This window comes from Sparus aurata, chromosome 23 (assembly GCF_900880675.1).
Source record: "Sparus aurata chromosome 23, fSpaAur1.1, whole genome shotgun sequence".
Taxonomy (NCBI): Eukaryota; Metazoa; Chordata; class Actinopteri; order Spariformes; family Sparidae; genus Sparus; species Sparus aurata.
In genome coordinates this window covers 8,369,580-8,384,214 of record NC_044209.1, presented here as the reverse complement: position 1 = coordinate 8,384,214, position 14,635 = coordinate 8,369,580, and the positions used below count along the sequence as shown (strand labels likewise).

General features: G+C 39.0%; 1 protein-coding gene across 4 annotated transcripts in view; it reads left to right on the top strand.

The window, feature by feature from the left end:
* The window catches only part of mei1 (meiotic double-stranded break formation protein 1), a 53,979-nt gene that overhangs the window by 2,368 nt on the left and 36,976 nt on the right, over positions 1-14,635 (top strand). For 3 of the 4 annotated variants that reach the window (XM_030406716.1, XM_030406717.1, XM_030406715.1), the window contains exons 4-11: positions 630-680; positions 1,997-2,070; positions 3,095-3,200; positions 7,332-7,541; positions 9,137-9,303; positions 10,535-10,649; positions 11,072-11,191; positions 13,953-14,052. In XM_030406716.1, coding sequence (XP_030262576.1) covers positions 630-680; positions 1,997-2,070; positions 3,095-3,200; positions 7,332-7,541; positions 9,137-9,303; positions 10,535-10,649; positions 11,072-11,191; positions 13,953-14,052 — 943 coding nt within the window. Of the gene's footprint in view, positions 1-629; positions 681-1,996; positions 2,071-3,094; positions 3,201-4,276; positions 5,403-5,518; positions 7,542-9,136; positions 9,304-10,534; positions 10,650-11,071; positions 11,192-13,952; positions 14,053-14,635 lie in introns of those variants that run through there. The other variant, XM_030406718.1, reaches the window with a different exon arrangement.

The following is a 14,635-nucleotide window of genomic DNA, read 5'->3' as shown; positions in this document are numbered from 1 at the left end:
ACACTGTATTAATTTCACAAGGTTATTGCAGCATGAAGTATTAGGCCTATGCCATTTGAGCTCTAATCAAATTAGTGCAATGAGAGGATATGTGGCAAAGTGTTCACTGGTAAAAGCTCTGACCGGTATGACAGGACATTAAAAGAGCAATTACAGTGCTTGTGGGATGATATGCTGAACTGAGTTTCACCATGTGCCAGTGACAGCATAATCCAATACAGAATATATCATCTCCCCCACTAAACATTGTCCTTTAATATATGCTTGTAGGGTAGTAGAAAAGAAATTATGTTATTTCTTGCAAAACTCATTTCATGACATGATATCATTGTCAAAGTACCAATAGTCATCCTTACAGTATTGTTGCAATATTGATAGTAAGATATTTGGACAAGGATATTGTGATTTTTGATTTTATCTCCCAGTCCTAGCATTTATAGAGTGTTTTTAAGATGGTCACAAAATATTGAGATATGTAATGTGTATTGCGACTTATTTTAAGGCCACAAACTTGACAGTATAATCAGTAAAACGTCACCGCTCAACAACATAAATCACCATTTCATATATTCTATGCTTTTACTGGTATGCTTTTTAAACCTAGCCTGTCATTATTGTTCTGACCCTAGGGATGCTTCACACTGTGGAGGACCCGGACACTCTGGAAAAGGTTGAACAAGGTGAGGAGAAGGCTCTTTGTGATTTGGATAATATGTGTGTGATTGTGTGTGTTTATGTGTACACACAAGCCCATACACACACAAAAACACATGTATTTGTACACATTCAAACACCCCACTCACATTACTCTCACACAAACAGACACAGACTTTATGTACAGTTATAATAATGACAGCAGTGTGAGAGTGAACTCACACTCAGACTAACACACACACATACTGGCTATGAGTCACTCTTTTAGTCAAAGGTACACAGAAACAGACATTGTGTGATCATGGTCACTGCTGGTTACTAAGGTGATCATACATTACATCACATACCAGTTTCTATATTTAATACTTTTGATCTATTATTTTTACGTGTTGGTATTCTTTTCCTGCTGCATAGTGCAGTAGCATTTCTCTTTTTATTTAGTGATCACCTGAGGCTGCCATATGCAGATTTGTCTTGTCTGAATTTTGGACTCACGGCGAACTAGCAATTTTTAGCACAGCCGGTTTTGTGTCACCGTAGCAAAGTCTTTCAAAATGCAAAATATGTTTTGCTAAGCGCAAATGACAGAATGATTTTATGGTAGCTGTCTTAAAATGCTTTAGGGAACACTTTGCTGTAATAGTTAGTAGAGTGCTTAAAATTTGACACTGCTTTTGCTCTTTGCACAGAGAAAGTGTGATGAACACATTTTGAAACTCATTTGAGCCATATAAATAATGCAGTCATCATATCTTTGTGTGTGTGTGTGTGTGTGTGTGTGTGTGTGTGTGTGTGTGTCTCTGTGTCTGAGTCTGCGTTTGTGTGTCTGTGGTGTGTGTATGGGATACAAATGAGGAGAAAGATGGCCAAAAATCTTCTAGAACCTTTATAGCATCAACTAAGCTTAACCTTACAGGTCCCTTTGGTTTAAGCTTTGTCATATACCTGCATATTATCCTTACGTTGATGACATCAGACTTTATTGTAGTAAGCAATATAGGTTGTAGGTAGCATATTATGACATCAGAAGAATCCCTAAGTCAAATCACATAATCCAAGTTTATCACATGGCGAACATTATAAGGCACAATCTTATAGTTAAACAAGAAACAAAGAACTATTTGATAAAAAGATAACGCTCTGGATTACTAGGGTTAGGTTGAGGGTTAGGGTTACGGTTACTCTATATTGAATTAATAAATACCTTGAACTGCTATTATGTTATCGCTTTTTTCAATATTATAAATACCTTCCTAGATTGTGATATGTTTATAGTGAATGCTTCTCCGTGTTTTTTGTTTGACTGTGTACATGCATGTATTTGTGTGTGTTTATGTGTCAGTGCTGGTTCAGTTGCTTCTAGAGCTCCAGAGTGAGCTGTCACTTCACTTTGTTTTGGATGAGATACAAAAAAAGGTGAGAGACACTCATTTACAGACATATAGATAAACACCTGCTGATCTACAGTACACATGCATTCATGGCAACATGCATAACATCTTAAAATATTTAACAGCACTTGTGTAACCAACAGCATATCCTCCCAGGGTTATTTAGTAAACAGACAGTGTGCTTGTCTCCCTCTCGCTGTTGTTCTGTAACCTCTGGGGGAGGCAGGAGTGGAAAAGCTTCATTCAGCAGCTGAGGCTGCAGGTAGAAAATAGTAAAGCTTTGTATACTGATGATGACAGAGAGGTAAAACACGGAGTAAAGGTGCAGACAGGGCCTATTTATGCAGCTAGAATAGAGCCTGATTAGAAATTTTCAAAGAAAATGTATTTTAGGAACCTGCTGTTGTGAATACAAATTTGTTATCAGAGAAGAAGCAGGTTTCTTTTATGTGTTTTGGAAAAAGATAGGCATGTGTCTCAAATTAATATGTAAGAAGAGTATAATGCTGTATTTGCACTGGACTAGTATTACTTGGGAAGCTCATTTAATTTAGAAAGTATCCCTCCACGTCTTTGTTTTATGCTGCACATTTACACAACATTATCCACTAGATATGAGGTCAAGGCTTTGCCTAAAATTCAGTGTTTCAGAAGCGGAATATCTGTTCTTTGGCAGCCACGTTAATAGTATTGCTGAGAGTTGTTTTGCATGAGTTCCAAGTATGAATACATATTTGCTACTCATTTAGGTCAATTTTGCAGAACTTTTTGGTGCTCCTACCCTTCCACTTTTAAAAGATCAATATATGATATCACAGCAGAGCTGTTAATTTGCTGTTGAACATATTCTGAGTTATAATCAAATTTTGTACTTCTCAAACAAAAGGTATAACAAATATTATTGCATGAACCTTGTGTTTGGTGAAATATGATTGATGACTTAACAAGGAAAGGCAGATTTGCGTGTGCCATGTTCATCGCAACAAGTTCTCTTCCATTGTCTTATATCTGTTGTTGATTTTTATAATGTGCATTCATTCCCTGTACAGCTCAGTGAACAGCTCAGTGCGAAGGGTTTCCTGCCCATCTTTAAGTTCTTGGGGAGCCTAGTGGAAGCAGTCCCCAATGTGGCCCATAGTCTGGTGACTCAGTATGGTGAGACCCTGCAACAGAAAACCCAATCACACCCCACAGTTATACTGGCACTGGTGTACAAGGAGAAGCAGCATTGTGTTTCCGTGTGTTTTCTTTTGTCTTTTTTTGTATGGTCATTACCAGCACTTACAGTTCATATCAAAAAGGTGATAATTATTACAAAGAAATGATCCTTTAACTGTAGCTACCATTGCATTGCAGTCTCCTTGAGCAAGTCATTTGTTTTAAATAGCTAAAAACTATCGATCACAATTTTGTGTCAAGGGGCTTTACAATCTGAAGCTGAATCACGTTTTACTGTGAGCTTGCTGCTCTGTAGCAGCCCCTGACATTAGACCTCCTTGTGCAGTGGGCAAACAAAGAGATACATTTTCCTCTGGGTGGCATTAAGTAATCTTTGACTCAGGTTGGTTTGGGTCACTTTTAGAAATGCAAGTGAGTTAGGATCAGGTCAGCATTTTTATAATATATACCCAATACAAGTAAAATAATACTCATACACCTTACAAAGAGGAAAACCATTCATTGACATTGAACATGGTAGCAAATGAATAAAGATTAGATTTCTGTTTGACTTTTAAATTGCACTATTACAAGATAACTTAGATATACATATTAAGCTTTTTATTGAACTACATGAAAATGTATTAAATTACTGGCAATGACAGGTAACAATAATCAAAATAAACAACGTACTACGACCAAATCAGGCAATATTCTTGTCATCCACATCTACACCTGATAATGCTCTTCACTGGCAGATTCTGGGCAAAAGCATATTGAATGTACAGAAAATAGGCAAAAATCTAGCTGTTTCTATAAATGTGTATGAAAATTATTCTAATGATTTTGCAAAATGATTGCAACACAACCAGGCAATTATAAAAAAAAATGGCAGGCCTATTTGGACGCTGAGATCCAGAAATATAATGGATATTTTACCTTGAGTGGAAGAGAAGAATGTTAAAGAAAATATTGCATTTCAGGGATATCCAGAAGTTAATCACAGCAGCTGATTTTGACCTTTTCAATTACATCCCAAATGCATAGAAATAATTATACTTTGTCCATTTTTTAAATAGTCTTCTACATGCTGAACCCTATTTCACTTCCACTGCTTCTAAGAAATGAAAAAGTACCAAAACTGCATTTTTCATATCCTCTTTCCTTGAAATTTCTCAATTCAGTCTCTATGGCTGTAACGACCTTTTCAATTACGCTCCAGCTGCATTGAGATAACTGAGCTGTGTCCGTACTTAAAATTCTACCCACATATCCAATCCCATGACAGCTCTGGCTAAAAATGAAAAAGAGACAAAAGTTCCAAATACATGTTCATCCAACCTCTCCCCTGAAATTCTCCATATAAGGATATTTTTATATTTATATATTTATATACAATTCGACAGTGTAATGAAGCAGAACACTAATGTACCCCTCCCACCCGCACCTATGTTGATTTAATCTCTGCTACAGCCACCTGTATGATGTCTTTCTACTCACTGAACCATTACATCACTCAGTTAAATGGGCATTATTAATCAACTTCAGATGTGTGTGTGGGGGTATCAGGGTGTTTGTCATGTGCCTGAGCGCTTGTCTTCACAGGCAAGAGTGACTGTGAACCCTTTGTCAAATAATCAGGCGTCACAGTATTTTGCTGTGCTATGTGTGTCCACCTCCCATGTATTTTCATGAGTTTTACAAGCTCCCCTGAGCAGCCGCAGGTAGCAGTGGGTTGTTGTGATGCTGATATAAAATGCGGGTTGCCACTATTGACTGTGTGTGCCTGTCGGCGGCCTGTCACTCAACGAGTCTCTGTGGGGTTGTTTGGACTAATGACAACAGGACAGTAATGACAACACGAGCAACATTTTGCTCTTTCTGTCTGACTCACTGTCTTCCCATCTATCCAACTGATTAACCCCTCTGTTTCCACCCATTCGCTTATCTCTGCCCCAATCTGTCTTCTATTGTCTTTCTTTTCCCCCTCATCTCTCATTTATGCATTGCTGGTGTTCTACTACCTCAGGTCATAAGTGAGAACTGGATACAGACAAAATGAGGGAACAGGCAGGGAAGATGAACGGCAATGAGATACGGAAAGAGGAGGGCCGAAAAGATAACAAGGAAAATAAAGGGAAAGAAAGGACAGCTGCAGTGTTTCTCACCTCACAGGTTGAGATGATCTGAGCTCTAACAGTTAGGGGCATACTTTCTGTAGTAAGATTAACATTACATCAATTATAAAGTATAAATTCTCTTAGTTTAGCTTTAACTCCTCTTTGAAAATAAACTTGAACATCTTTGTGTTACAGACTACAAGAAATTTGAAGACGTCACCCAACATGTTTTTTTTCAAACAACTTAACAACAAACAAATCAATGAAGACAATCATCAACAGATGAATCAACATTGAAAATAATCATTAGCTGCAGCCCTAAATCAGTCTTCACTTTGAACTTTATTTCCATGCAGACATGGAAAAGGAAGACATAGAAAAGAAAAATATAGTGAAAAAAAAATTCAGGCTTTGGGTTGACCAAATAAATGCATGTTATATGTGGGAAACAATGGAAGCTGGAGGTGTAAAACTGTAGCTTCCAGTGTTTTAGTGCCAGGTTAAGTTAGGCAGGATAAAGCAGAACAATGGAGAAATACTATAGAAAGGAGATCACAAAACAAGTGCACGGTGTCACAGTGGGGCGGCAAAACAGTAAACAAGGCAAACAGAAATAAAATTTTCTTTGACAAAGAAAGCAAAAGAAAAATGTTGAATCTTTTTTTGTCTCAGTTCTTTGTGCGTCCGTCGCTTTGTATGCATGCGTCATTAAATGTGTTGCTTAACAACAGAAATGCTTTTATTTTTCTCCCATCCTTTTACCACTCTTATACTATTGTGTTCCTCCCATTTCCATCCTCTGTGAAGGTCTTATCTCCCTTCTTTTCCCGCTCCCTTCTTCGCACTCTCCTTCTCCCTTTATGCCTGGCTCTCATCTTGTCCGCCTCGTATATTTTGGTTTAATCAAACATGTCTCGGAGCCTCTTCTAGCGCACATGGGTTTTGATCTGCTTCACAGAGCAGCTGGGCTTGGGCTCGGCTCTCCTACGTTGTCATCTCTCTCTCTCTCTCTCTCTCTCTCTCTCTCTCTCTCTCTCTCTTTCTTTCTCTCTCTCTCTCTTTCTCTCTCTCTCTTTCTCTCTCTCTCTCTCTCTCTTCTTTACTTGCTGACTCTGTTGCTCTGTCTCCCTCCACCTCCAGCGCTGCCCCACACTTAAACTGTTTGTTCCTCTGTTTGCAAAAGCACTCTTGTACTTATTGCTTCTCTTTCTTCTCTGTAGCAACTTCTATCGCTCTCTGTCTCACTGTCCATCATATGTACTATATGTTCACAGCTTTTGCACTTAAAGATTTAATAATAATTTGATTATATCTATAGTGATGCAATAGTTTGGTTATTATAGCTGTCATTAATCAATCTCCCCCCATTGTGACAGTATTTACATTGTTGTTTGAAATTGCCACTGCGGGCATGTACTTTGACTTCTTCTTTAAGTGTCCTGCCATCGTTCTTTTGTTCGGTCATTATTCAGTCGTAATTTCCTGAATTCTTTTTATGTTTTAATTTGGTCATTTATTTATGTTCATGCATAAATGAAAAGCTTTTATGTTATAATTAATTCTGCAATTAACAGAATTTGCATTAATGCCTTCTGTAAATTTAATCCAAACTCCATGTCTAACACTCTGTTATGTGACTCTGCAAGGCTCTTTGTCCACATATCTCTTACTTCTCTCACCCTTTTTTTTTCACAAAAACTCAGCCTTTCTACCTCAATCTCTTCCCTTCTCTCTTCTCCTTTAGACAGATGACCCAGGAGTCTTTTGTATTTACTTCCTCTCTAACACTTCAAATTTCTTCGCTCGCTCCCCAGTAGCCGATCTGAATACATTTATCTTCAGGGCAATTTTTCCTCCAATGCTCTATCATTACCTGTAAAATAATCTCCTCTTGTGGTTGCACAGACCCAGTTTCCCCACATGATCATGTATATATCATCTTTTATTTTGTCTAAACCCTCTGTTTGTGTATGTGTGAACTCCTCTATCTCCCACCTCTGTCGACCAGCGCCCATGCTGGAGCACTTGTTCTCGGCCTTGCTTTACCCAGATGAAGCGCTGAAGGCAGCGGTCCTGTATGTATGGCTGAAACTGTTCGGGACAGCTGGGGGCTTGGCAAACCACTCCTTGCCCACTGCCATCAGAGACAGAGTGTGTGTCCTGCTGCTGCATAGCTTGGCCAATGCCAGCTCCCCCCAACTCGTCAGCAACTGTGTTGGTGAGGAAAAAAACATCTGTCACTTAATTTATTGATGTATGTATATATGTATGCATGCATGTACCTATGTATCCATGTATGTATGTATGTCAGTTTCTAGTAGGTTCAAAAAATACTCAAACATTTAACTAGATGAGGATTGGTTAAGATGAACCATGTTAACAAAATAGGAACTTGTGATGACAGTAACTCAAACTCAGATTTTATATTTAATTGTTGTACAGCAGATAAATATTGATAATATTCAGTCATTTCAGTGATCAAATACATTTGTAACTGGCTGCCTGAAGCAATGCCAGGATATATTTTTTGCGACTGTTTTTGCTTAGTAGAAATGTACATAGAAATGTACTCTTTAGAAGTTTAGAGCATCATTAGCTGCCTGCCTTAAATGATGCAAAAACGTATTGGCCTCATTTAGATTTATTATGCACTGGATAGAGCAAGCGAGACTGAGTGGGTATCATCTAAAGGTTTGAAGTTGTTGAGATCAGTACAATATGCTTAGCTTAGGCAGTTAAGAAAAATACAACTTGTGAATCCAGATAAGTGAGGCTGTTACTAAAAATGTATGAAAATTTGAGCTGAGGGAAAGGAACAAATTTGTTCGAATTTGTTGTCATGTATGAAATACAGTCTCACTTTCAACTGCTTGGGAGAGAATAACGATGACAATTAAGGTGTGCACTTAAAAAAGGAGTAAAGGACTTTGTAGCGTGGCTGACAATTATGTTGTTTTACTTGTTTTTTATGCTAAAACACTGTCATGAAATGTCAATGTCTTCATAAGAGGTCTCCACAGGTTAGGTTTCTTTTTGTTTTTAGAAGAGCTAACAGGTTATAGAATAACACACCAATCATAATTTACTGAAGAGTGAGGGATTACATTGAGATGAAAGAGCACTACTACCTTGTAGGAACTTTAAGCTACAAGGCTAATAAGCTTTTGTGATAACCAGATGAGGTCTAGTTATCTAAAAGGAGAAAGAGTTATTTTCCTTGATAAATTAGAAGTTGTTTTATTGACGTATTAACTTGGGATGCACCACAGACTGAATTGAGGTGGAAGGTTGGCTTACTGCAGTTTTTAGAGTAGCTGTAGTTGAGCTTTTATTGTTGTTGTTTGTATAACTTTGAATTGATTTAATCTTGATAGGTTTACCTTCACCAGCCTCAGTGTGAACTGCATGGTCAAGAGATTAAACAGGATTATTATTCTTTGTCTTCAGCTTGCAATTCATTTCCATGGAAAGAAAATGTTTTTCTAATGTTTAAAAATGATTTATTGTGTTTCATTATTTTGTCTGCAGGAGAAGGAAAGGAAAATAAAATCCATAGTGCCGGCACCATGAATTGCTAACTAGCAAACTTTGAATTTGAGTTCTCATTTGTGTACATGTATTTGTCCTACAGTAAACTACTAATCTGTAAACTAAAGAAATGGCTTCAGATTTACAGATGCACACAGATTGTGAACAATCTCCCTACCATTTTTATAATAATTGAAGAGGTTGTCCGATAATTGTAAGTGCATGACATCATTTCTTGAATTTGCCATCAGTATCTGTTTTCAGACCTTGTCTTTCATCTGATAGGCCTGCTGTGGCTGATGGTGCAGCAGGGAGAAGCTGTGTCAGTTTTGATGAACAGCCCCGGCAATCAGATCATGTGCAGTGAGAACCAGAGCAGCCACACTAACAACAGCCAAAACCAAGAGCAACAGTCCCCTGACCATTGCCCCCTGCCTCTCATACTGAAAAAGGTCTCTGTCCAAACATCCTGCTCCAACCCCCAAGACCCACATTCTGGCACTGATGATAATCATAACAAAATGTTCTAATCCTGGATTAATGTGCCTTTGAATAGGGTCTCGGGGAGGGTTTACCCTGGACAAATATTTGTTCTACATGTCTGGGAAATCAGTGTGTAGATTACATTTTGTTAGATGTTCTCAGTTATGACTCCCATTACAGCATAACATTTTCTTTTCTTAGATTTGCCAAAGGGTTGGATTTTTTTAAAATAGTTTTACTGACACTAAATGATGCTTGCATCCCCATATTCATCTTGTGGGTCACTCTGGCTTCAGTGCACCTCCATTGTTTATTATTTATTATTTATAGATCACATTAACCTCACCTATAAAGATAGTATTGTAATATAATGACTTACAGTTGTAATATACAGTTGATATATTTGTCTCACCCCATGCTGGAGTTTTATTGGCATTAAAAGACAACAGCAATTTAATGAGGGCATAAAAGATATACAAATAATTCTTGGCTTCAAACTTGCACTTTTAACATGTTCTATGGTTTTGGTTTGAGAGTCAAAGTATGATGACTGAACTTTCACCTGTACTTCGTTTGCCCACCTAAATTATTTCGTCATTCATTTCCTAGACATTTCTAAAAAGGGACAGTTCGCCGCAATATAAAAAAAATAGATATTTTTTTGCTACCTGTAGTGCTATTTATCCATCTAAATTGTTTTGGTTTGAGCTACAGAGTTTCAGAGATATCAGTCGTAGAGATGCCTTACTTCTCTTGAGTATAATCGAAGTATATGACACTCATGTTTTTTTAACTCAGAAGTGTTTAAGACACAGTAACATTTAAGTCTGTTTTATATAATAATGTCAGATATCATGCAAGAAGGTGGTGCACAAATCTGACAATTTTTCAAAAAACAATATCAAGCCTCTGATTGCATATACCCATTGCCCTGGATGAACTGTGAATGCAGGCTCATGGTGCTGAAATTTGACAGCCTGTGCAGCATAGAGTAGAGATAGTATACTGAAGAGTGGAGCCAGACATTTTGTCCCCAAAATGTGACCCCTATGCCAGTAGCAACCTGGCAGTGTTGAAGAAGCTATACTTTATGCACAGTATGTCAAACAGTCTTTAATCACTGCCCTCCACACTATTTGAATGCTAAATATCGTCAGTGATTAGTGTATTCTAATTTAACCCGTCAAGTGTGTTTTCCAGTTGTTGCTGAGTGGTGATGAGACGCTGCAGACGGCCAGTGCAAAGTGTATTGCAGGCATCCTGGTTCATTCTCCCAGTCAGTGCAGCGCACCCTTCATTAAGGCCGATGTACCTGGTGATATGCACACACAGACACATAAACACAGTGGCTGGGATATGCTAACTATACAAGCTGTTGCCGTCTTTGACTTGTCCTCTACAAATAATTTCCTCTGCTTTTTTCTACATTCCCTTCTAACTCCCTCTCTTTTTGTTATTCCTCTTGCTGTCTCTCTGTGTATCTTCCTTTGTGCTTGTTTGTCTTTGTTGCCTTCTCTTTTTACTTTTATATCTATCTCGTCATCACTGTAGGAAAGCTGTTTGTGTTTCTTTTGTGACCTTGAATTTCAGAATATAATGTTATTTTCAAAAGGAATATTCACATCCTTTATATAAATAATGATACATTTGCATAGAAAAATTGGTCTTGGTCTTTATTATTGCTTTAGCCCCTCACACAAGTTCTCAATTTCTGTCCATCTCTATTTTCCTGAAAAGAGTTTCTGTTTGACCGTCTGGCCAGTAGTAGCAATGAGGTGCTCCTGTGGTCTGCCTACAGCTGTTTAGTGTTACTGACAGAAGACCCACTCTTCTTCTCCCAGTGTCATTCCGTCTATGGTGAGAGCACTAAAAAACACTCAGGAGGCACCATCATATCATACCATCGTGTATATACGACAGTCTGCTTTGTGTAGAATTAGAGTAGTTTGGCTGTTCCTCATATTTCATCGAAGTCTGAGTTTTGAGGCATTTGAATCATAGTTACATTTCTACACAGAGGAAACTATGGTTTAGTAGAGGTAGTTGCTATATGTATTTTAAATAAACAGATGGTGCCACTAAAAGTATCAACCTAAGGCCTTGTTCAGAATGCCAGCAATAATTACATTTGCATTTACATTGGCATATCCAGGTTGTATCAAGATTGAATTTAAAAAGTCTGGAGAGACAAAACTATATTAAATGTGACTTTCACAGATTTGGTCCAAGCCACATTTGGAGTTGATTTGAAACTAGATTATGATTGGAATTCTACAGATATGTCTCAGTCCAAATGCTCTGGCCGCTCAAATTGGATGACAATGTGTTTTTTTCTTTTAATCAGTCACAAGGCAACAAACAATTAAACAAAAAAAAATCTAGAGTATGTAATTAATTGCAAAGTGGGGACAGTCTGTCTTCAAGATCTGATTTAAGAGACAAATCTGATCTGCCTGCAACCTGAACAAAGCCTAAATTGCAACAGAGCCTAGGAGTATGAACATGCAACATGCAAAAATGTCCTTTTTTAGTTTTCCTAACGTATTATGATATTTTTGACATACAGATGCATGTCTTGCATATGTGTTGCCTTTAATGTGTGTGCCGTAGCAGTAGATGATTTATTTGAAGTTCCACTGCTTTAGATATTTTTCAAATTCTGCAGCACTTCAAATCCACTCCTGAGAAATACACTACTCACAATAAGTTAGGGATATTGTGAGAGACTCAGTGGATTTCATACATACGGTGTTTGTTTCACTTCAGAGAGTTTTGGGATAGGGAGGCAATTGTATTGGGGTGATAGACACACCTCATTTTGTGTTTTCCACATAATGGTCTCACTGTTTACAGTGTGCCTTACATATTGGGGCCAATACCAAAAAACTAAAAGACAACCCTTTTCAATGTGGCATCAATTTCAACATTCTGTGGGTATAAAAAGCTGGTATTGTCAGTAAGTCATTCCAAGTTCATCATTCAAACAGCCATGAACACACAACGTCACTTAACGGACGAGCAGCGCCACCTGGTCATAGCGCACCTTCGGGTCGGTGGCAGGCAGTCAGATGTTGCTCGTGAACTTGGTGTGTCTCAAAGTGTCATCAGCAGACTTGCATCAAGACACAGAACTACTGGCAGAGTTCGTGACAACTCCAGGAGTGGAGCCCCACAAGTGACAGACCGCAACGATGACCAGTACCTAAGGACCTATGCACTCAGACATCATTATGCAACTGCCACACAGCTGCAGGCCCAGTTACGAGATGTGAGGGGTACTAGGGTTTCCAGACAAACCATTCGAAAACGACTCCACCGCTTTGGCTTGAATGCCAGACGACCGTAGCAGGTGACTCCACTGACACCAAGACACCGCTGTGAACGTTTGCAGTGGGCACAAGACCATGTGACCTGGACAATGCAGCAGTGGTCTACCGTCCTGTTCACTGGTGAGTGTCGGGTCACCTTGCACAGAAATTATGGTCGTCAGCGTTGCTGGAGAAGGCGAGGTGAGCGATATGCCGAGGTCAACATGGTCCCCAGGGTTCCCTTTGGTGGGGGAGGTGCAACAGTCTGGGCAGGCATCACCAGTCAGCGCAAAACAGATTTGGTTATTGTAGATGGCTCAGTCACTGCACGTTGTTACCTCAGAGACATCATAGAACCCATCATCATCCCCCAATTCCGCCAGCACACCCCCAACTTTCTGTTCATGGATGATAATGCTCCACCACATCGTGCCAGAATTGTCACAGCTCGACTTCAGGAAGTCGGAGTGCCTCATATGGTATGGCCAGCAATGTCCCCTGACCTGAACCCCATAGAGCACGTCTGGGACCAGCTGAAGCAGAGACTGAATGATCGTACCCCACCCCCACGTGACCTGGCAGAACTGCGTGTAGCACTTGTGGAGGAGTAGAACGCATTGCCTCAGAACAATATCATGAGGCAAGTGAGGAGCATGAGACGTCGCTGTCAAGCTGTCATTGTGGCAAATGGTGGAAACACCCGCTACTGACATTGTCAATTTTTGTTATTTGGGGCTATCCTTGTTATTGTCTAAATTTTTGGGGTAGAAAATATTAAACTAATGAAAATGGTGTTTCTTCTCATACATTATTAGTAATATCAAAGGGAACTTTTACTTATTTCATTAAAATTCAGACCAAATAGGAAAAGCACTCATGTAAATAACAATATCCCTAACTTATTGTGAGTAGTGTAGTTTAAAGACACTTGCAGTACAAACTTTATTTACAAGAACACAGAATCTCTGGTGTAACCACTCATGCTATTAAGGTCTTGCTGTAGTTCACTATAAACATAAGATCTACCCACAAATGCTGTGTAGCTGTTAATAAGAAAGTTGGTGTGTGTGTGTGTGCGCGTGCGTATTGTGTGCATTATTACATTTATGATCATAAAACTCATATTAATGAAGGCAGTCCCTGTAGGCTTTAGTGTATTAGACATGAGTCAAGGCACTGTCATAACTCTGGCACTGAGTTAGATTAGACAAATATGTGTGTAGGGGGAGAGGGGGGGTCTCTCTGCCTGATCATGTGCAAAGTTGAGTCATGTATTTCTTTGACACCATGAGTGTGTCTGTGTGTATAAGGTATAGAGTCCCTGGTGCGCAGTCTAAAGGAGGCTCTGCGGCTGAACAACCTGGAAGTGCCAAAGCAAGGTCTGCTGCTTCTCACTGAGATACTGGAAAGGTGAAACTGCTCTGTAATTTTTTTGTTTGTTTGTTTTATACTTTTTTTTAGCTGTCTCATAGCCAAAACTATTCCAATGAACTTGAAATGCAACTCCAATGAATAATCCTGTGCTGAGCATCAATTCAGCATCAATTCAGTGCTCTGTGCATCTGAGCACTGAATTGATACTGAATTGATGCCACTACATCTCAGCTTCTCTTCACTTCCAACAGAGCACTGTCACATCACAGGAGGTTAGACACAGCTGCAGCAAATGAAAATGATCATGGACTAATTAAAGTGTCCTAGTTGGCTGCAGGTGTCTTCCATACTAACATCTTTGTTTGTAGGTCCCTGCTACTTGCACATGCTGTTATTTTTACACCTACAATATGTACAGTATGTTTATATCTCCAGGGGGAGTGGGTCCTCTTCAAGTTCACCATGTTGTACTGCAGTGTTACTACGGTAGCCCAGAATGGACAAACCAAGCACTGGCATTTGATAGGACCTTATGGGGAGGGTGAGGAGAGAAGTGTTCCGATATTTGGAATCTGCAACACCACAGTTACGTGACACAAAACCCCAAGGGTCCAGTTCA